Source organism: Paralichthys olivaceus, chromosome 6, assembly GCF_024713975.1.
Source record: "Paralichthys olivaceus isolate ysfri-2021 chromosome 6, ASM2471397v2, whole genome shotgun sequence".
NCBI lineage: Eukaryota > Metazoa > Chordata > Actinopteri > Pleuronectiformes > Paralichthyidae > Paralichthys > Paralichthys olivaceus.
The window spans coordinates 8,962,472-8,983,840 of NC_091098.1; the positions used below are offsets into that span (position 1 = coordinate 8,962,472).

At 39.6% G+C, this 21,369-nt stretch overlaps 1 protein-coding gene across 6 annotated transcripts in view; it reads right to left on the reverse strand.

Annotated features, from left to right (window-relative positions):
• The window catches only part of cfap74 (cilia and flagella associated protein 74), a 52,025-nt gene that overhangs the window by 17,359 nt on the left and 13,297 nt on the right, over nt 1-21,369 (reverse strand). For 5 of the 6 annotated variants that reach the window (XM_069527218.1, XM_069527220.1, XM_069527217.1 and 2 more), the window contains exons 15-22: nt 16,549-16,615; nt 15,979-16,068; nt 15,400-15,588; nt 15,062-15,176; nt 13,526-13,641; nt 11,748-11,870; nt 11,521-11,642; nt 4,240-4,368 (exon numbers count right to left, since the gene is read on the reverse strand). In XM_069527218.1, coding sequence (XP_069383319.1) covers nt 4,240-4,368; nt 11,521-11,642; nt 11,748-11,870; nt 13,526-13,641; nt 15,062-15,176; nt 15,400-15,588; nt 15,979-16,068; nt 16,549-16,615 — 951 coding nt within the window. The remainder of the gene's footprint in view (nt 1-4,239; nt 4,369-11,520; nt 11,643-11,747; nt 11,871-13,525; nt 13,642-15,061; nt 15,177-15,399; nt 15,589-15,978; nt 16,069-16,548; nt 16,616-21,369) is intronic. The other variant, XM_069527221.1, reaches the window with a different exon arrangement.

The window sequence follows — 21,369 nt, forward strand, 5'->3', positions numbered from 1 at the left end:
AAAAAGTGATTATGAAAAAGATTAGAAAACGGATTACGAGGATCTATAGGGATTTGACATTATGTGGAAATGGATGGTCAAAACCTCCAGTCAGTGAGGACAAAAACAAATCTTAAAAATCATAGAACCAAACAAGTTCTTTTGTTTGCCTTTTTTCCTGCAAGTTGCAGCGTCATTAAAGTTTCAGCCGCTGTCATGAGCGATGATCTAGAAGCAACAGAACCGGAAGAGCTGCCAGTTTAATCTGTGGTAAATCATCCCTGTAATCTCCCTTTTATCAGATGGAACCGCTGGGTAGGGACACACAGCTCGCTCTCCAGAGATTACACCTAAACTGTTCATTCAAGCAATCCTATTCTAATGATCTAGTCATCAGGGTTACACAGCAAAAATAAGATACAAATTGTCCTCTAGTCGTTTTAAAATCTGTTAAACTGAAATTCTCCACATGCAGTATGTTTTACTTAATGCTGGAAGGATGGTTTATGGTTATACAAACTACTAAACTGGAAGAAAATGTTCAAAAGCCAAGTTAGCCAGGTCACATGGCTCATACTAATGCTAATGATGCTAATTCTATCACCTTGTTTTTCAGTGCAGTGAAATAAATCAAATAGGTCTGGTATGTCATTAAAAACATTAACCACTCCAGGATATAGGTTATGTGTTATGTGTTTCCTACATGTCAACTGAAAATGAAAAAATAACAAAATAATATCACAACACACAAACAGAAACTGAAACACAATTAACATGAGCCCAAAGTCAGGTTACAGTAACATTAAGTCTTTCTTCTTCTGAGTGTAACCAAGCAACATTCCTCTTTGCTGAACAAGATCACAAACCTGTGTGAACCACTGGCCTCGATACTGTGGGGAGGATTATGTAGCGTATGGAACAATAGCTGTGGATATGTGAGGGAAACATGTGGGCCGGATGGTGACAAATAAAAGTGGAGGAAGACAGAAGGCAGCGAGGGATGAAGCAAAGGAAAGACAGTGGAGGATGTGGGCAGGTTGAGCGCAATCCTCCACAGGAGGAAGCAAGAATGTGCTTACCCGCTCCTGAGGAGCCAGAGGATGGAAGGCAAGAAGCAAACACCTGTGTAAAGACTGAAAGCTATGACTCATTTCAGAACAGAGATTTAACAGTGTGTCTGTGGATGACACCGGTGAGAGTGAAAGCTGGGCTGCTAATGAGGATTTGGACAGTCAATCACAGGCTCTGACTAGGGAAACTTGGCAGTGCCATTTTAAATGACACACTGCTGCTGCTGCTGTATTAAAAAAAGCAAACCTTCCAAAAATCAACAGATTGGAAGGCAAATTCCAACCGTGACAGAGATGACACAGAAGGCGACACATCTTCCTGACATGTATGGTTTGTGCATGATTTGTATGGATCTCCTGCTGGGGGTAGAGACAAATCTTTGGAGGCTTTGGGCAAGATAAATCCCTTTACATCTTTGGAAAGTAATCCAACAAAACTTTATAACAGTTTTGAATATCTATATTAAATTTATCTTCTATTTCCAGAATCATCAAAGAGTCATCTGATCTGTAAAAGAAATATTCCAACCTCTGCACAATAAAAATCTCTTTGTTCATTTCCCAAGTTGCAGTTTTTTCCCCCTATCTTTATTTTAAAATCCTATATGCATTTCAAAAACTGAAAATGGGCAAAAAAAATAAAGACAAGAATAGAGGAGATGATCGTAGCTGCATGTTGTCTCATACATACAGTATAACTCTAACCTAACCCTGTTTGGCATATTTCTTGTGATTGTGGTAACTGCCTCTAGCAACTGCTAAAGTTAGCAGCACAGATAAATCTTCCAATTGGTTAGAGCAAAAAAAATAGGCATATACCAACACAATCGTGAACTGAATAATGGAGTGAAATGGTTGTTCAGTCCATCGGGTTAAGGTCAGACTCACTCATTAACTTGGTGTGCTAATGATGTGAATATAATCACAGATAAACCTGATGGCTACAACTACAGAAGAAAAGAATAACAATCTGGAACTATCCTTTGAGAAGAACGCTGTTGAAAAATTAGAGCACAGGGAACTGGGTCTAGTGTCTTAGGTTATGTAAGCAGAATCAGGGCCAGCCATATAAGCAGCGGTTGGATGGTGGGTGCATGGAGGGATGAGAGCAGTTTGAGAATAACAGAGAGAGGCAGAATAGATGTAGTCAGAGGCAGGGTGGAAAAGCACAGAGACAGAGAACAGTGGAGATTGAGAAAACCGAAAGAGTATAATTAAGCAAAGAGGTGAGGGGCCAAGAAAAAAAAAAAAAAAGTGTGAGAGAGAGGGAGAGAAGTGAAAGAGAGAGGGACGGAGAATGTGAGAAGTGTGATATGGAGGGAGTACGGAGGGGGTGGTAGCTGTGTTGGTGCTCGTGAGCGTGGCACCATCTTAGCAGCAGCACGAGTAATGCTGTCCTCTAATCCTTGCATTAAACCTCTGCCGATTCACTGAGGCAGATTACTGGCATTTCCCCACTATCTCCTCCTGCCCCCAGCCTGAACGATGACCCCTGCATTCCCCTGAACTTTTGTCAATTAGGGAAAAAAAACCTATTTTTTCTCCTTCTCAGCTATCAATACACAAAGCTGCTGAACTGTGAAGGGAAAAAAACTGGAGGGTGGGTAGAGGTACACTAGTGCCCACGCTGAGGTTTTACATACTGCTCGCCTCTCACATCTGCCCTGGGGGTCCCCGGTCGGCTCTCCTGGCATTCAAACCGCAGTTCAACTCCTGCCTCTCCTGCTGTCTAAATATAGAGCTGATATTATTGTACAAAGAATTACCATGTACTTCAAAGTCATTCCGAACCATTATCAGAAGCCTTTGTGCCCCTGCACTCAGAGAATAGGAATTGTGGAGCAACTCTTTTCTACCTGCTGGCTGTTGACTGCGTGTGGATTGACTGTCATTTGTGACTCTGTTAGGCTATCCCAGTAAATTATTTCATAACAGATTTAGTCAGCTGATATTCTATTTTAATAAAATTTGGATAGCTACTTCCTCATCGGTCATAAGATATTTTCACTTAATGCAAGCTAAGGGTTAATCTTTAGATAATATGAACGCAGTTGCTTCTTAAAAAGACAATTCTGTAGTAAATAAATATATATTTTTTATATCTATAGTGCTTGGTGATAAAACACATGAATAATTATTACAATGTAATTTTCATTATGTAGCAATACAACTAAGGTTGAATATATACTGAGATATTGCTTAGGCAGGGTGCCACAGAGGAGATAAAACACATCATTGATGACAACAATCTTCACTCAAGATCAAAAATCTGAAATAATCATTTTGCATTTATCAAGGTCATTATCGAAATCAACTAATGTGAAAATGTTCAGTTTATTTTATCTTGATATCATTTTTGGGCATATCACCCAGCCTTATGCTGGTGCATCCAGATCTCATTAACTTTAGAAGGTTGTTTTAACGTATTCTTCCGATGAATTCCAGAAATCTGAGAAACTGTTCATCTCATCGCCTTCACACTTGGCATATGTATTATTAAAGGCCCTAGTGCAGTGGTGCTTTTTGGACATGCAATGTTCTATATTGATAAACTTTAAATAAACATGGACTAGCGCTGTGTTGAAGCGGCAGCAGGGACTCAACGTAAGTGATGTTGTTGATCCTGACAACAGTGCGTTCATGAACATGGCAAAGATAACTGGTTCTTCAGTTTGGGGCTCTGTGTAATGAAAAACAGCTGAGCAGCTCTGCAGCAGTGGTGGTGCAGCTTTATGGTTCTGAGTCCAGCAGCAGGTCTTAACTTACTGACAGTCAATTACTGCACGTCACTTTTACAGTTTCAGAACGAAAGCTGCAACCAGCATTAACCACAGGCAAAGCAAACAGGCAGGGTTAGAATGGGCACTGCACCAGTAGAAACTATGGTTAAGATTAACAAACCAGAGTAGTAATAAAGAATAATTGTCTGTACTGTAATCGTGTATTGTTAATTGTGTGCTGCGGACACCTCTAAAGAAACTAAAGAACCAGGTTCCCTGCAACAGTGCTTGAAGATGCAGAGGATAGGACACCACAACCTGACACAATACATATGATTCTCCTTTGGAGTGACAGAGTTTTCACTTTGGGAGAAGGTTGATAGAATCTTAACAGGCTGACAGTCCAAAACAAGATTATCAATGCTCCAGTGATTCCATTATCATTGAATCCTCTGTGTGTCCTTCCTCACCTCGGCAGGAACTTCAGTTGGGCATTAAGGCTTGATTGAGCCTGGATGAAGCCGGTCTTTGGTAAGATCTCCATGTGTTTCCTCATTTCCGGGCACACATCAAAAGTCACCTTCAACGCTGTGCTGGCTCTGAAAGGACATGGTTTCATTGGCATAAAGTGAACACATTAGGTGCATGAATCTAAGACAAAGGTGAAGTACACAGATACGATAATGCACAGGTGGTAGCACAAAGGGATTTATATACAGGGACATTGTAAAATCCAAAAGGGCAGACTTCACTTCCACCCAGTCTGTCGGGGATATGCCACAGCTCCTTTCTTGAAATGACAATACTACAGCAAGATGGTCTCTGTATTAGAGATGCAACTAATTATTACACACTCAAATATAATGTACATTCACGAAAGCTACATTTTTTACCATATGATACAGAGATTATTGAAGAGAGTCATCAAATACCTGCCATTTGTGGAAAAAGCCATTGCCAAGTAACAGCGATTGGTTAAATGATTGTTAAAACACACCCACAATTTCCAAAACAAAGACTGTATATTTAGCCATATTAAAGTGGAAATTCTGCAAAACATTCAAATATTCAAAAGGGATTTGAAAATTCAATAAAATGTATATATGATTTATTCATACAGTGTCTTGTAAATGTAAACCACAACATGGTTAAGCTTATAGAAAGATAATAGTTAAAATCCAAACTTTTAACCCATTTTAATTTTCAACATCCTTTGGTATGATGAGGAACCATTAGACTTATATACAGTTCCCACTGATGCAGGTTTCACCCCTGTGGTGGGGTTGATGACTTATACTGCAGCCAGCCACCACGGGGTGATCAGGACGCTTTGGCTTCACCTTTGGGCAGCTGTCATGTTGTCCATTTTTATATACAGTCAATAAAAAAAGACAAATCCCCTTTGTCTATCTGTGTACGACATGTCCATCCACTAAAATTACCTCTACAAACTAACTTTTCCCCTTTACAGATAACCTTCTTCCCTGCCTTGCACTGACATCTTGTACCCTGCAGTATAGTTGTAGCCTGAGCTGGGCCAATCAGATTGATTCTTCACAGAGAGTAGACTTTATAATGAGTTCCCTGGAAGGATCATTTGTTGACCTTCAGGTCTTTATGTCTGTAGGCAAAATCCTCTCCCCTTTAGCTCTTTGATACAAGAGAATAACTCAAATGTATCATTGATATGCCTGTTCCCATTGATACTTGGAGCTGCAGGTTTTTATTTTTAGGCGATATAAACAAGAAAAACAACAATAAATAGATATTTTTGGTGCTTTTCCAAATGGACATCCTCTAACAAAACCTCTAATCCCTTGAGGACTCGGCAAGGACAAACAAAAGACTTGTGTTTGAGTGACACCTACAGAAATAGCCTTGTATTGAGTGATGTATAGAACACCATGTCCGTATCACTCAGCTGACCCATTTTCCAGGAGCTCCAACAGATGGTTGCGCCTGTGGCTACGAGCCTCAGTAATAGCTGAGGTTTGTGATATAAATGGCTCCTCACCTTGGGAATTCTCCAACACATCCAACCACAGCCCACACTTACACACCTTCCTAAAACAATGACAGCACAAACACACTAAGGAAAAACTCGCTGTTCGCTGCAGGTGATGTGCATGTACAGCAATAACCTTTTGTTGTGTCTGCTCATGTCTACGAAGACGCAAAGGTAAGAAACGAGCAAACTGAGGCCACACAGGCTGAGGAACCCTTCATTTTTCAATTCCCCTCCAAACTTAAATGACCCACTTTGATGGGGGTTAAACAGATGGTTGTTTCCCTGAGGCGAAGACTCTCAGGGACACTTGGGGGATATTAGAAGCTATCTTTATTCCAGCCAAATAACAACCTTCAAATCACTCTTGGGGGGAACATTCATGAATACATAATCATTTAGGATAATTAGGAATTTTAATTAACAGGAGTATTTAGCTGATCCTGTCTTTTTTATTGGCTGCCTGTGACCAGAAACAATATTTTGTTATTTACAGATAAGTTCATGGCAGCTCACACAGTGATAATGATGAGTTAACCTTTACATAACAGTTAAAGTTTTCTTTCCCTTGTGCATTGATTTACATGATAAAATAAATTCAGGGAAGCAATGCCTGAAAGTGGTAGTTATGTTTCTAAAATTGATCCTCAAAGAACAGTTTATTATTTAATAAAACTATAGGCCAATATTTGCAGATTGGCATATATTGTTGCTTGATTTAGACCCCTATATTCAAATTCAGTAAATTCTTCTTCCAATGTGACAATGGGGAAGAACTTCACACTCAATAGCACCTTTAAGATTAATTGGAAAGCTGACTAAGAGCCAGGACCTATTGTCCAATATTAATGGCTGACCTTTGTGATACCCTTATTGCTAAATGGGAGTAAATAACGACAGTCAGGAGATCTTGTGGGAACAAGCTCCTTAAGGAGTGGAGGCTATTGCAGTGGCAGATAAATGCTTGTGAGTGCAATCTGTGCAGTCCATTGTGTTTTGGCATTTCAGCTACAACGGGTACAAATGTTTCTCTCATTTCTCACTCATCCATGTGCTGCTTCTAAAACTAACTTCCTCACAGTGCATGCACACCCTTAATATATTTTAGTCATTTTTTTCCAATTAAATAACTCTCTGGAACTTGAGCACGATGTGGTTCCCGGGCTAGTTTGAGGCACTTTAGTGTAACAGACAGTTATCTGGCTGGGAGCCGCTGCTGCATGTCATAGCCCTTCCTCTCCTCATGTTTCCTGTCTTGTACCTCTGTTGTCTGCTGAAGGCAAAACGCCTACAGATAATCTTGTCAAATATAAAAAAAGAGGAAAAAGTTTAAGGGTACTTCTCTTCAAACTATAACACAGTTTGTTCTAAAGTGAGACTAATAATTTAACAAACTCCCTGTGTAGAGACTGTATTAAGAGTTATGTGAGTAACAAGCATGAACATTATCTTTTACTGTTAACAGTCCTAAACAGCTGACACGTGTGACACTGGGCCAGGTGACTGCTCCAGCTTACTCTACATGTATACTCCAAAGCCTCATGGGATACCAAGTCTTCGCGGCAAGGGTTCTAGGCAACTGCCCCCCACAATGCAGCACTGTCAACTTCATACTAAAATTATTCAACCAGCTGGAAGAGAAGGGTTTTTTCTATGTTCTTATCATGTATATGTTTCTATTATTCAAGCCAAAGAACACAGGACACAGGCTGGACTCAGACAAGTGCAGTGGGAATATTAGAAATGAGAAACCGAGAACAGACGGCTTTATGAAGCTGGACCCTTGTGTTTGTTTGTGGCAGTTTTGAGTTTGGGCAGGAATGCTCGACTCCCCAGCAGGTGCCCGTGGAGGAGGGTTTGAAATAAATAAATAAATAAATAATAAAAACTGTTCCCAAAAAGAATAAAAAAATCTGCCAACCGAGTTCAGAATCAGCCAATCACTGGCTCACGAGCTTAAGTCACACACTGCACATTTTAGAGCCTCTTACAAATTCTTTCAGGTAGTGGGAGTGATATTCAAATCACTGGCTCATAGACAAGAGAGACATATTCAATCATATTCATATTGCCTGTGCTGCTCTCTTAAAAAACGAAGGAGGACTGGTGGGATAGGATCTACTCATCTACTCAAAGGAAAAAGTGACAAACTGTGCAATGAAAGCAGCGGCTCTCTTATTGTTTCCCTGCCAAGTAATCTTGTGTTGGAACTACTATCTTGGAGGTGGAGTGACATACTGCACGGTTTGCTGGTGCAAGCTTCAGCATTTTTTTTTTTCAACTTCAAAGCTGCTGTTCACACTGATGCTGTCATCGTCATGTTGTCACATGTGCTGCTTTGCCAGCGCACCAGATGGCAGTTGTCACAAAAACCTACCCCCACGCATGTACTCCCTCCCCCACATGATGTGACACAATGACTGGCTAGGTGATGGACCACACGCCTGTAAATGCGCCCCCCCCCCCCCACCCCAGTGTGTTCTTAACCTCCGGTGTGCCTCCTAATACATCACATCCATAATCATAAAGGATTTACTTTTGCTCTATATGCTATTGTATGGCCCAAAGAGGATTGTGGGGATGTGGGCTTATACAGCTTAGCCCCTCACATCATCCTCTGTTCAGGAATATTTATCAGCTAATACATCTCTCTTTTATTATGTCGGCACATTTATTGAACATCTCTATACGTCACTTGGTTCCCCAGCGTACTGAGGCGGAGAGTTTTGTGCTGGCTAAAAACTAAGCTGGCCCTGTCAATTTTAAGGGATTTCCATGAGCCATTTTTCTGTGAAAATTGCTGCTTTGGCAGAGACTCAGTATGTTCGGGGAGTTTTAGCTTTGCATTCAGCAGATAAGCTGGCGTGCTAAGTCAGCAGTCCATGCTTTTCACACTCTTATTCCAAGGACGTTTTCCCTGCATGACAACAAATAAAATGGAAATATGACATGTACCACTCACTTCTGCAGGGGGTTTGAACAGCCTCTCAAATAATAACAGGATCAACTTGACTGTAGTTCATTGTAATAACTCATATAAACGACACTAATGCTGTAACGGTGTGAGTGAATTTTGGGTTGTTCATTGTTAAGATTTTATTGCTTCTAATTTGTCTAATTTTATGCATGCAAGTTAAATCTGAACTATATAATGATTTTATTGAGTTAACCATTTAGATGATTGTTACAGATTGTGACGTGAGAATAAAAGACAGATGAAGAAGTTGCAACCTGCATGTAAATCTGAAGAGTTCCTATTAAACAGTCTATTAAAAACTCATGTTGGACAGCGTATAATGCAGACCTGGTGGACAGGAGCATTACAGACCATTTTTAATTTGTTTCATTGTGGATTTGTGTTCAATTATAAGAACTTGATAAATGGTATAAATAAATTATGTGTCTAATCATTTCAGAAATCTCTCTCTGTCTGTTTGTCTGTCTGTGGTTCACATATCTCAAGAAACACTTGGTATGTGTAATGTTCCAGGCCCAAGGAAGCGCAGTGTCGAATTTGGGGCGATTTAGACACGTGATGCTTTCAATTTTAATCAAATTTGAATAAACAGGTGACCAGTCATCAATGTAAGTGACTTTACCGATCACGACAACAGTGCGTTCACAACAAGTGATTCTCAGGTTCAGGGTTCCGCGTACTGAGTTGAGCTTCACTGAACTTTAATGAGAACAGCTCTTTGTGCAGCAGTGGTGTTGCAGCTTCGGGGTTCTGTGCACTGAGTCCAGCAGAAGGTCTTTACTTACTCTGGCTCAATTACTGTCACTTTTACAGTTTCAGAAAGAAAACTGCAACTAGCATTACCACAGTCCAAGAAAACAGCCTATATACAAACAAACAGGTTCAGAACAGGTACTGCAACTCATGATAAATGATATTATTACACAAAGTACAAACTAAGAAAAAGAACGTTTATGAATAACAATGGTTAGGTAAAGTACTGTTGCTGTCATATATGCAGACCTCTGTCTGCTGGTATATTGGACTTTTCATGAAGCAAAAGTTTCTATTGATAAAAACATTATACAGCACTCTCAACACAAGCACTTTTTGAGGTTCATATTCTCGTAGTTTCTGACTTCTCCCCAGAGATGTATTAGTTCAAGACAGTCCACAGTAATTTTCATCTATCCTTCCTAATGAGCTTGGATTAATGAGTGCTTTTCCGCTTTGCCAAAGCAATTCATTTTATTTGGCATGTGCAGTCATGACTTTCCAGACAGTTCTCTTTGCCACATTATACATTTTAGTGACTGGGTGCTTCCACCAATTTTCACAGCCATCATTTGCCTTGGGTTGACTTTACAGAACATATAAAAGTGGTGATTATCATAATGACATTTTTGACGAAAACTCAACTTTCCAATGTAGCTGCATTTCCATGTGCACATTAGATGAAAACGCTGTAGCAGTTGATTTCCCCCCACAGGTATACAATATATGATAAAAATGCACAGATTGTATACAAAATATTTTACCTGGAGACTTAGAACTTCAGAGAGGTCTGAATCGAAACTGTGGTGGGAACATTTTGATATCATTTAAGTAAACTGCTCAGTAAAGGCTACAGCTGGTAAGGCTGGGGAGTACTGTGCTGTTTCCTTTGAGAATAGACTCTATGTGTGTATTTGTGTGTGTGTGTGTGTTTGAGGACCATCTGCTCAAACTGTACATGAAAACACAGTTCACCCTGAACTGGCATAAACACTGGAACTGGTTTCAAAGACAGAACGTTATTTCATGGGCAAGTTAGTTTCCTAATAATTTCCTTAAGAGGAACATTTACAGGGTTATGTCTTAGAGAGGTTGTTTGGGTACAGCTGAGCTGAACATGAAAAATATAATGTTTTCTTCTATACAGCACTTATAAAACTCTGTTACCAGGTAACTAGGTAACTCACTAAGAGAATCGATCCCAATTTCTTTATAATTAACAACAAGTTAAAGACCTTGTATAAAAAATGTCTTGAAACTGACAGAAATTGTATCAAATTTTCAGAAAATAACCATGAAACTATGGGTCCAGTTAAATGAAGGGCTTCCCTGAGGACTAATCTTCCATGTCAACTGGACTTATACACAACAGATACTTACAATTTGATATCACCAGTGATGCAGGCACATTGACTTGAAAACAAGTACAATACAACTGAGCTTCTTCACACATTATTTTCTTCTTCCTCTTTTAAGCGGCAGGTGATTGTTTAAAGTGACACCAATGTGGTGTTAGATGACATCTTACTTTCCTTAATTTGGGTGTTTCATGTTTATGTTCATGGAAAAGACAAGTGTGGAGCAAACATTTCAATTTAAAGAATTAAACAGCTCACAACAGCACAACTACTTTTACTGCATTAGAGGAGATGTATTTAGTGTATATTTAGTATGACAGAAAATGGAGACAGTTAATGGTCTTTTAGATTGTATTTTCTGTGGCCTAATTTACTCCAAGCTTTTAAGACAAAACAATAAACGTATTATTACGTGAATATGTTATTTATACATTTACCTCGAAGACTGTTAGAACAGACTTTAGTCAATCACATAATCAGTGTATCATCATTCTTATGCTACAATGTGTTTTCATTGCAAACTGTGCAAGTCACATAAATAATTTTTTAAATGCCACAGTTCAGACTATTAAAAAACATCATAGAGTCAAGATTAGTATGAGCTATATTTATAGATATATTTATAAAGATATCAGCCAGCTGAGGCTTTGGATCCTACCTGCTGTGGACCACAACAGTGTCTTGATAGAGGCGGTTGAACATGCAGATCTTCAGATCAACAGTGGGCTGAACCACCCAAACAGGGATGCTGACTGCAATACCCCTCACATAGATAGGTATCTGTTTCAACCAACATACGTATCATCAATCACAAATGATTTACATTAAATAACATTATTTATGGCTCCATTAACTGTCATGTGCAAGGTGATAAATGTGTCTTACTGGTTTGCTGGATTGGTTGGAGAACTTGATGTGGAAATCTAGTTTGGCCTCTCCTGGAACAGTTGGAGTGAAAACAACCTCTAGTTTGATGCTTTCAAAAGGTCCAATCTCCCCCTCTCTAACCTAAAGGCATGAACAACACAGAACAAGCAAACATTTGACACTTAATTCACTCAGATATATAACTTAAAATGGAATGTCTACTACAGTGAATGGTAGAGTAGGTTATTCACTCCTGGCATAAAGATAGTGAGAGGAATAATACAAAACAAAAGAGAAGAGAACGTCATGCAGCCACTAACTGAGCGGAACCACCATAGCTTGATGGATAATCCACCATTCAAGACACCAGCCTACAAGCACACAATGTGAAAGTATCAGTCAAAATGACATCGATCAAGCCGTGGGCATGCTGGCTCATGCAATACACACGACTGTAACAAGCGCAGAAGGAGAGGCAATGCACCATTAGCCCCCCGCCAGAGACGTAATGAACCCTGAACAACTCCAGAACTTCAGATTGGCCACGAGGCACACACAGCATCAGTGATAAAAACAGAGGGAGGCAGTGTCTTCAACGGACAGAGATAATTGTCTTATCAGAGCAGGTGTCTCTCTGCGAATCCAGTTACGCAGGGTCACGTCCATGGATCAATTCACTGATCGGTGGTTCTGGTTTGAACTTGTCGACCAGATTGGGCCTTTCAGTGTCTGTGTGACTTTTCTCCAGTTATTGCAGATTTATCTGACAGTCAATTGTTAATTTGGGAAAGACCGTAAGTGTGAATGTGAGGGTGAAGGGTTGTTTGTCCCTGTGTGTCGGCCTTTTGATAGACTGGTGACCTGTCCAGGGTGTAAGGGCTCAAGTTCCCTGTGACCCTCACATGATAAGCGATGTAGAAAATGGCTGAAATTAATACATTTAATTCCAACAGCTGCACGGCTGGTGATGTTGGTTGATCAGTCATTGATCAACACGATGATCCTAAGGACATCCCCATAATTGCAGATACGCCAACATCACTTCAGAAATCTCCATTCATCTACACTTGGGTCCACATGTATCTCAACAAGTGTGACAGTCTACAGTTCTGCAAGCAGCTCTGTTAGGTTGTAAGGCTAATGCCAGCATGCTAACATGCTTTAGTTAAAGAGGTATAATGTTTACTATGTTTAACCTCTTAGGTTAGCATATTAACTAGCTCTAAACACAAGCAACAAATGAGACCTGATATCATCAGGTCTGTAGTTATTGTATGTCGTTATAAAATCGAAATATATGGCAATAATAATTGTGTGCTGCTGTTGGCATTTAAGGGAAGGTCTGGGGATAATGTCAGTCACAGATTCATCCTCTGGGGATCGCAAACGTCTGCAGCAGTTATGATTTCAAAATGTTGCTACTGTATAGGGATGCCTTGTTACAGCACTCTATCCCACGAAATTTCATAGCATCTAATAGTTATCAAGAAAATTCGATCAGGAAGTGGTGAACCAACCAACACACAAATCAACACTCCGATACAGCCATCCCTCGAGCCATGCTGCTAGCATGGCTGCTTTGCACTCCACTGGCCTGATATAGGCTACAAGTGAATCATATGATAATTTTACTCTAAAGGAAGCTCATAAAGCAACTACCATTTTTTTTTATGAAATAAAGTTCTTTACTAGCTTTAAACATACAGTATACTAACATTGATTTTATCATTGCAGCTGAAATCAGCAGTGTTGCTATAAGACATAGCTGAGTATTCACAGTATGACTTAATACTTACATTTCCCAGACTTATGTCACAGGTGTCTTCGGGGCACTCGTCTACCTGGGGTTCTGCATTAGTGGACACACACGCCTCAGGAATAGCTTGTGGACCTGCAGCTAACACCTCCGACTCTGACACACACGCATGCACACACACGCATGCACACACACACACACACACACACACACACACACACACACACACACACACACACACGAAAAACCACACACAGGAACTTTTGATTAGTTGTGCAGCAAACCTGCCATGAAGAGCTGCCAACTCACCAAATGCAACACAAAGAAAGTTAGGTCAATCCTCTGGATTGAAAATACATTTATATGCAGAAGAAAAATTCAACCTGACGGTGGCACTGGTAGGAGCTCATAAGGCTCATAATAATCAGAAGTCTTTTCCTTGTGGCATTTTGAGAGCCACACATCCAATAGTTTGTAAGTATGAGAGAGGGAAGAGCAGATATCCCGTCAGAAAACTGACAGTTGGGTCAAGAACTATTATGAGCATGAAGCAGAACATTACATTTATCGACAGATAATTGCATATACTGTAAGATTCAGTCAAAAAAATAACATCAGCAGCCTGAAAATTTGGCCAAGAACACCATCTCTAAACGGTTGCAGATGAAAAATCGAGCAGAGCCACTTTAACACAGTTTTTTTCCAAAGCTAGCAGAGCAGAAGTAAAAGACTGAACGGCTTATCACAGCATCAGTGGTGGAAAGTGCTGAATACAGCGATGAAGACTTTAGATCGGAGGGAACATAAAGAGAAACATTCTCCTTGTCACCAGCTGTGAGAGCAAGGTGAACCCACAGCTTTGTGTGTGTGTGTGTGTGTTCTTTTGCTTCCCTCCTTACAAGAACCAAATGTCCCAACAACAATAGAAAGATAAGGAAAATCTGATACATGAGTAGATTTTTTTTCAGTCCTCACTTGGACTGTTTATAAATTATGTTCAAATTGCAATTAATCTGCAGCCACAGCAGTACTTTGCATTTCATGTAAATGCCAACATGTTAAGATGGTCACAATGAAAATGATAAATTGTTGATATTTTATATGCATAATATTCACCATCTTGTTTTAGCAACACAGTTACAACAGAGGCTGATGGAATTTGACTACAAACCAAAGCATTAGACAAATATAACTTTTAAAGTGATGACATTAAATGATGTTTGGTTTGGTGAAGATAAAGTTACAGAATCACAAATATAAAGGGAGGGATCATGATGGGAACATGAATATCTGGACCAGATTTCATGACAATCCATTCAATGGTTGTTGAGACATTTTGCTTAAAACCAAACTCAAACCTAGTTCAGATTTGGACAATTTGACCTGACTGTGCCATTGATTTTCATGTTTTACAAGCAGGTAAAAATGCCCGAATAGACTGTACCAAATTTGTTAGTACTAGATACGTTCATAGGGGTTGGAACTTAAAGATGTAAGTACAGGTTCAGGTCCATGCAGAACTCTAGTTCAGGTATAAACTGGTGTTAGATAATGTTTCATTAAATTTGTATAATACCTTCATCTGGTTTCTCTTGCTGTGATGCCTCACAGAGCTCCTGACTCTCTTGCTTTGTTTGGATTTCTTCAGAGCTCTTTTGAATGCCACATGTTGTATTTTGACTGCTTGTCTCCTGTCAGCCAACAACACAGCACATTATTTATATTCCATACTGTGACAGTTTATTCAAGATGACTCTCTTACGACATGGTAATGTGAACTGACTGTAGTCATTCTGTGTGGTGTGAATTCCCTCACTTTAAATTCCCTGATTTTCATATGTAGTGGCAATGACATTTACTCCATTAGTTCATCAAAGAAACAGAAACTGTTTAGATCCCAATCGACAGTCTGACCTGGCATGTGTGGGCATGTGAGACCTGTGATGGCATCTGGACATGGTGAGATTCTGGACTGAGCCATGTGGAGGTGTCCAGGCTGAAGAGGGTGGCCAGAGCTCCCTTGTTGGTCAAGGTGATAGTCCGTGAAATAGTCTGGCCCACCACGTGTGAACCAAAGTCCACTAACTCACTGTCAACCACCAGCTATAGAGAGAGAGTATTTCCATGTAATTAATCATTCATCATGTTAATAATAATGATAAAAAGTGATGAGCTGGGAGTTATGGAAAATACAATTAAATAAAAAGTCACAGTAGAAAAGTCATCAGCATTCGATAATGAATAATCCTTATTCCTCTTATTGGATATTGGATCCTGCATTGTCAGCAACCTAAAAATCTAACTATACAGGCCAAAAAAGCCATGTTACAAAACATTAACATGGATAAATATAAAGCTAGAAAGACCATTCCCTTTAAAAGCACAAGAATGATTTGAGAACATAGCAGGGCAAGAAGATTACACTGATAGTCATATGTCACGTTCAGTAATGTTCTCTAATCATCTGTAGGTTGGCTACAGCACACAACTCACCTCACATTTCTTTATGGTGCACCTGACAGGCACAGAGAAGGGACCCGCCGCGGAAGAAAAATGGACGTCTCCTTCCAGGTCCTCGTTGATCTGCAGGGATCAGATAAAGGGAAAAATGTGTCGCTTTATAACAGCATTGGCTACCTGACATTTAGTTCAGAATAAAGGTCTGATTCTAGATTAAATGTCAGACATTTGATCCTCAAACAAACGAGTAGAATGGCAGTGGGCAGACAGTGGAAATGTGCGAGGACTTGGATAATAAGAATCAGATGTAAGCTGTCTGCACAAATCTATTGTTCATATGGAACTTCATTCCCTCGAAAAATACCACTGAGGACATTTTTCACAAGGACACAGATATGTAGTCAAACTAGATTATCATTGCTTGTCTTCTTTGTTATATAACCCTTGTTACACTCAGGTTCGACAAAATGCTGATATGCAGATACAAATTTCCCATTCCTGAATGCTCGAAAAGGCACTGAAGGAAAACCACTGAAGGAAAAATGACAGATATGAGCCTGAATGTAAAAGCATGTGGTTTACTGTGGTGATCATGTGACTAACCATAGGTTGGAAAACAGCCTGCACGTCACAGGACATCCCGGCAGGTAAAGAACCTGGAGGCTCAAAGCTGAAACCCAAAACACAGGGAATTATGAATACCAGTGCTAAAACCAGTTTAAACCAGCTTGTCAATGTTTTTCATGAAATTAAGTGATTTTACTTTATCACTGTTCATGTGTTTGGTTTATATCCAAGTTTTAATGATTTACTTAACTGCTGTTATTTTTGATACATTACATTTCGCTATTTCACAGGTTTGTTAAGCACGTGACACAATTTTCAGACCCAGCTTCACAACTTTTCGAAATAAAAGCTTTAAAATTCCGCTCGATACAACTAAATAAACATTGTACTTTCACTTTGAAAACCAATTGCTAAACAGGAAATTATCCTATATGTTGTTACCATGACAGAGATCAGTGTCTGTGTCAGTCTGATATGGTGAAATAAAAATAAGGAAACTATCAAAATGATCTTGTGGCGATTTAGAACTGCAGTTCGAGACAGTTGCTGACCACTGCTGTGGTTTATCTGAGGATGCAGAGGAAGAAATGTTAGACTAAGTGTGTCTCTGAGGGCACACTACCCTGCCCCCACTGACAGCAACTGAGTGCTGTTTGTTTAAATTGTATTAAAATTGAACATATTGGGTTTCCAATTTGCACCTCCGAGGGCAGTTTACAATACACACACCAAGTGTAAAGCTGATTAGATGATCTGTTCGTGAGATATTCCTTCCACATGCAGACAGACAGACATTTGTGGAAACAGTTGGTGAATGACAATTTGCATTTCAAACTGCTGCCAGGTTCTATGGCACAAAGACAAAAGTAGCACTGCTCAGAGTAAAATACTAATAGACTGACTGCAATGATTGCAAAAAAGTCAGTGAGTGTATGTGAGACCTCATGTCTACAAGAATAACATGGAACTTAAAGGAAGCATTTTAATTTTAGAGCATCTCAAACTGTACATGCCTCTGCAGCAGGAAATACGCTGCGTTCAACAAAAGATCGAAATGAAGGAAGCATGATCAATCTCAGAGAAGAGCAGATAAAAAGTCAAAAGTCAACTTGATGCTCAGGCGCAGAAAAGAAAGAGCTGTTGTTCCACTTAAAAACACTGCAGTGTGTAATAGAATGGTCTGGTGATACTTCACAGCCCTATAGTCTTATTATATCGCACTGCATATTCAACCAGAATCATCCAGTTTATTTCCACATGAGAAAGAGAAACATGAGGACTGTGAGCTACATTTCAAAGCAACATGTGTATCTTACAGCACATGTTGCTTCCTCTCTTGATGCCGCCCCGAGGAGCTTGATAACTTGCCGCTCTTCCACAGACACAAGAAGAGGGTCGATAAATATGAATATGGCAGGCAGCCAGCCAGAGAAGCAAGGGAGATTCTAAAAATCCAATACATAAACAAAAAGACATGCAGCCACGGGCAAGCAGCAAGAAGCAGCAACACTTACAGCATACTGTAACTAGTTTTTTATTAGATCTTGTTAATGTTATCATTCTTTTACAAAGTAAGAAATGCTTAAATCAAAGTGCAATCATGCGGGAGCTGGTTTTCATGCTTAGATAATGAGATATCTTATGAGTAAAACTGACAATGTTTGGCCTGAGGGTGGCACAAAACAAAAGTTCAGTTTTCCCCTTGTATCACTTTTTTTTCAGCTTCTTTAACTCAGTGAAGAAGAAGACTGGGATAACATGGTTTTCTCTCTCTGTCTGACGAGCTCCAACGGCAGTTTTTCAATGTCAGTCAAACACTAACATGGGAAGCGTCTCCCCAAGAGGCCTGAAGCTGACACTGTTTGCAGAGATGTGCCCAAAAAAACAATTTCACCCTGACCTGAAAAACCAGAAAAAGATGGAAAAGAGCTGCAGTTTGATACATTACAAGTTCAAATTTGTGTACAGCCACAAAACATCTGTTACCAACTCTTTTATAAATGAGCTGCAATTGTATTTTCACGAACACAAAAATGTCAAATAAGATTTCTTCTTCTAATAATTATTGTTGTTGTTATTGTTATGGCTATAAATAAGTGTGTTACTGTATGAATGTGTGCTTAAATGGGTGAATGTGATCGCTTTAAATGGTCAATAAAAAATTATTTCCGCCTTTTCACAGGTTTCCATTTCCAAATAATGCAACTGTGACTCAGCTGTGTAAAGTAGATATGAAGTGTTGGTTTCTGCAGCTACGAGCTACTAAGGCAAAAATATTACACTTCACTGGACATTTACATGACATAGATGTTTGATGAAAAGATGTAGAGATAAGCCAGTAGCTTGAAGTTGATGGTCCAGCTCATACACTGAATATAAAACGGTCCAGCTGTCAGGTAAAGTTCACCACTGTGACCTGGAAGCGTATAAAAGTGTTGAGTAAATCTGTTGATAATATAATGTCATATTGTGCTTTTCATTTTTTTTCTGGCTAATTCCCTTCCTTATTAGTGTCATTCTAGATACAGTAGGTGATCTGAAAAGATGTGAAGTGAAATAGAACAGTTCACTTGGGATGCAACGGTGAGTGAGGCAGAGTTTGAAAAAGGCTGCTACAGCAGCCCTACATAAAAAGCTGCAAATGAGGCCATTCTGTACATCATATCGATTGCAGTACACCGCAGCAATGAAGCTGAGACCATGTACAGTATCAGTATCAGTGATGGTCCGTGTGTTCTGTTATACATTCTGGATGCTCCTCATTGGCATCTCCTAAAGTAAATCAATAAATATCTTTAGTTTGTTATTCAGTTCAACTGAGCTAAAACACCCTTACGCCCCCGAGAGCAATGTACAGTGAATCACAACTCTGACAATGAGTGCGAACATTACTTGTATTATCTTGCTGTTGTGGTTATTATTATTATTTATAAGTGAAAACCTGTTTTGTTAACAAGTTTATAAGGGCAGCTCTATTGGATGCAAATCTTTTGTTTGGATGTTGGGGTGGGTGAGAATTATCATATTGAATTGCCCCAAAACCAAAAAGAAACTGCTTGATATTTTCTAATGGATAGTTTTCTATCAGAAACTTGAACTCAGTATAGCCCATACCTCTGCCTCGGCCCAACAGTTCCCTTAAATTCAATCAAGCAGCACCAGCTATAGATATCAGGTCCCTAAATGTGCCTGATTTGTTTTTATCAAGCTTCATGAAAATGTTGAAAATCTCTTGCAATTTATAAGAAAGTGGAAATAAAATCCATTGAATGGGTTTTTCCCTGACATTTTTTTCGTAAAGTCTTGCTTACAAACAAACAAACCAACACACACACAAACAAACAAACAAACAAACAAACAGATGAGGGCTTTCAGCAGTTTTGACTGGTGCCCATATTAAATTATTCTTTTTCTGAGTATTGGACAGACTACCAGAGAAGATGAATAAAACAAGCTCTGTTAAGTGCAGCATGGTTTTCTAGTTTCAGAAAACCATTTTACTTTGACAGATTTTAAGCTCTTAAGAAAATGGAAATGCCTTTTCCAGCTGTCTTTAGCTGCAACAGGATCATAATACTTGTATGGCTGTCATTTCTATTTCACAGTCACAAAGTCAAACTTTGAAGATGGTTCAAGTAAGATGAGATTTGAGGTGGCATACAGACCGAAAGTGGGAGAGCATGCAGTGTAGAATAAAGCAAGCACAGGAAGCTCGAGTGCGTTCTCAAATCCAGAGACATATTTCCGATTGTGGGATTATAACAGTTGCCATTGCTAACTCTCAATTTTTGTTCATGAACATTTTTCATTTATGGTCTTTGCACAACATTTCTTGGCAACTGTTAAATAGATGACAGTGAAAGTTGGTGCAGACATTAATTGATGAATGAATTGCAATTACCTAATCATGAAGAGCCATCATCAAGTCAAAATTCAAATTTGGGTTAATCTAAACTCTGGCATGTATTACACTGTATTAGCATGCTGGTGTTAGCATTTGTTCAACAGTAAACCCTAAGAACAGGCCTTAGTCCAGCCTCACAGAGCTGTTAGTATGGCATAAAACCTCTGTCTTGTAGTTTTCTGTCCCAGGCTTTGGAGCACCTGGGATCTGTGTCTCCATTAACTTGTGGTGATGGAAACCATACTTAAATCATTAATTAACTCTTAACTGAAAAAATGTGTAAAAACACAAAAACGTATCCAGATAGACAGTTCCTATCCCCTCTTCAGTCATGTTGAGCATTTGAGTCCCTCTGGCTAAAATGGTGTTCAAATAGTCCTTTATTCCACGTGTTATGAACCATTTGGAGGTTTGTTTATTGATTTATGTTAGAGTTAAGGTGTGGAGCAAAGTGGTAGGTAAAGACTGACACTCCACACAGAACCTGGGGTCAACTCGGTTTTTCCTGGACGATTTGACACACCTGGTGGCAGCCCACACCAGAGAGACCAAGGAGCACAACAGTAGTTGACGGCGCATGGCGACCCAACAGACCTCAAGTCAAGACACGACTCTGGAGACAGTAACCCAGAGCACGGACTCTTTTCCACTTCACTACTTCCCCATCACTTCTGAACTGAAACCATAGGACAGCAACTGCTTTGGCTGACCTCAGAGCCTGGTGTGGCTAGAGGGGACACCCAACAGACTGCGTTGTGGTTCACAGGCTGCTGGTGGAAGACATTGTGGAGGTCGGCTGAAAATAGTGAGTAATCCATAACCTCCCTAGTCAGATAGTCTACCTGTACATTAGAAAGTAAGACATACAATTCGAGTAAACTGCATACACAGCAGTGACTGAATTAAATGTTATCGGGTGAATGTAAAGGAGCCTGGAATGTAGCGAGCCATTT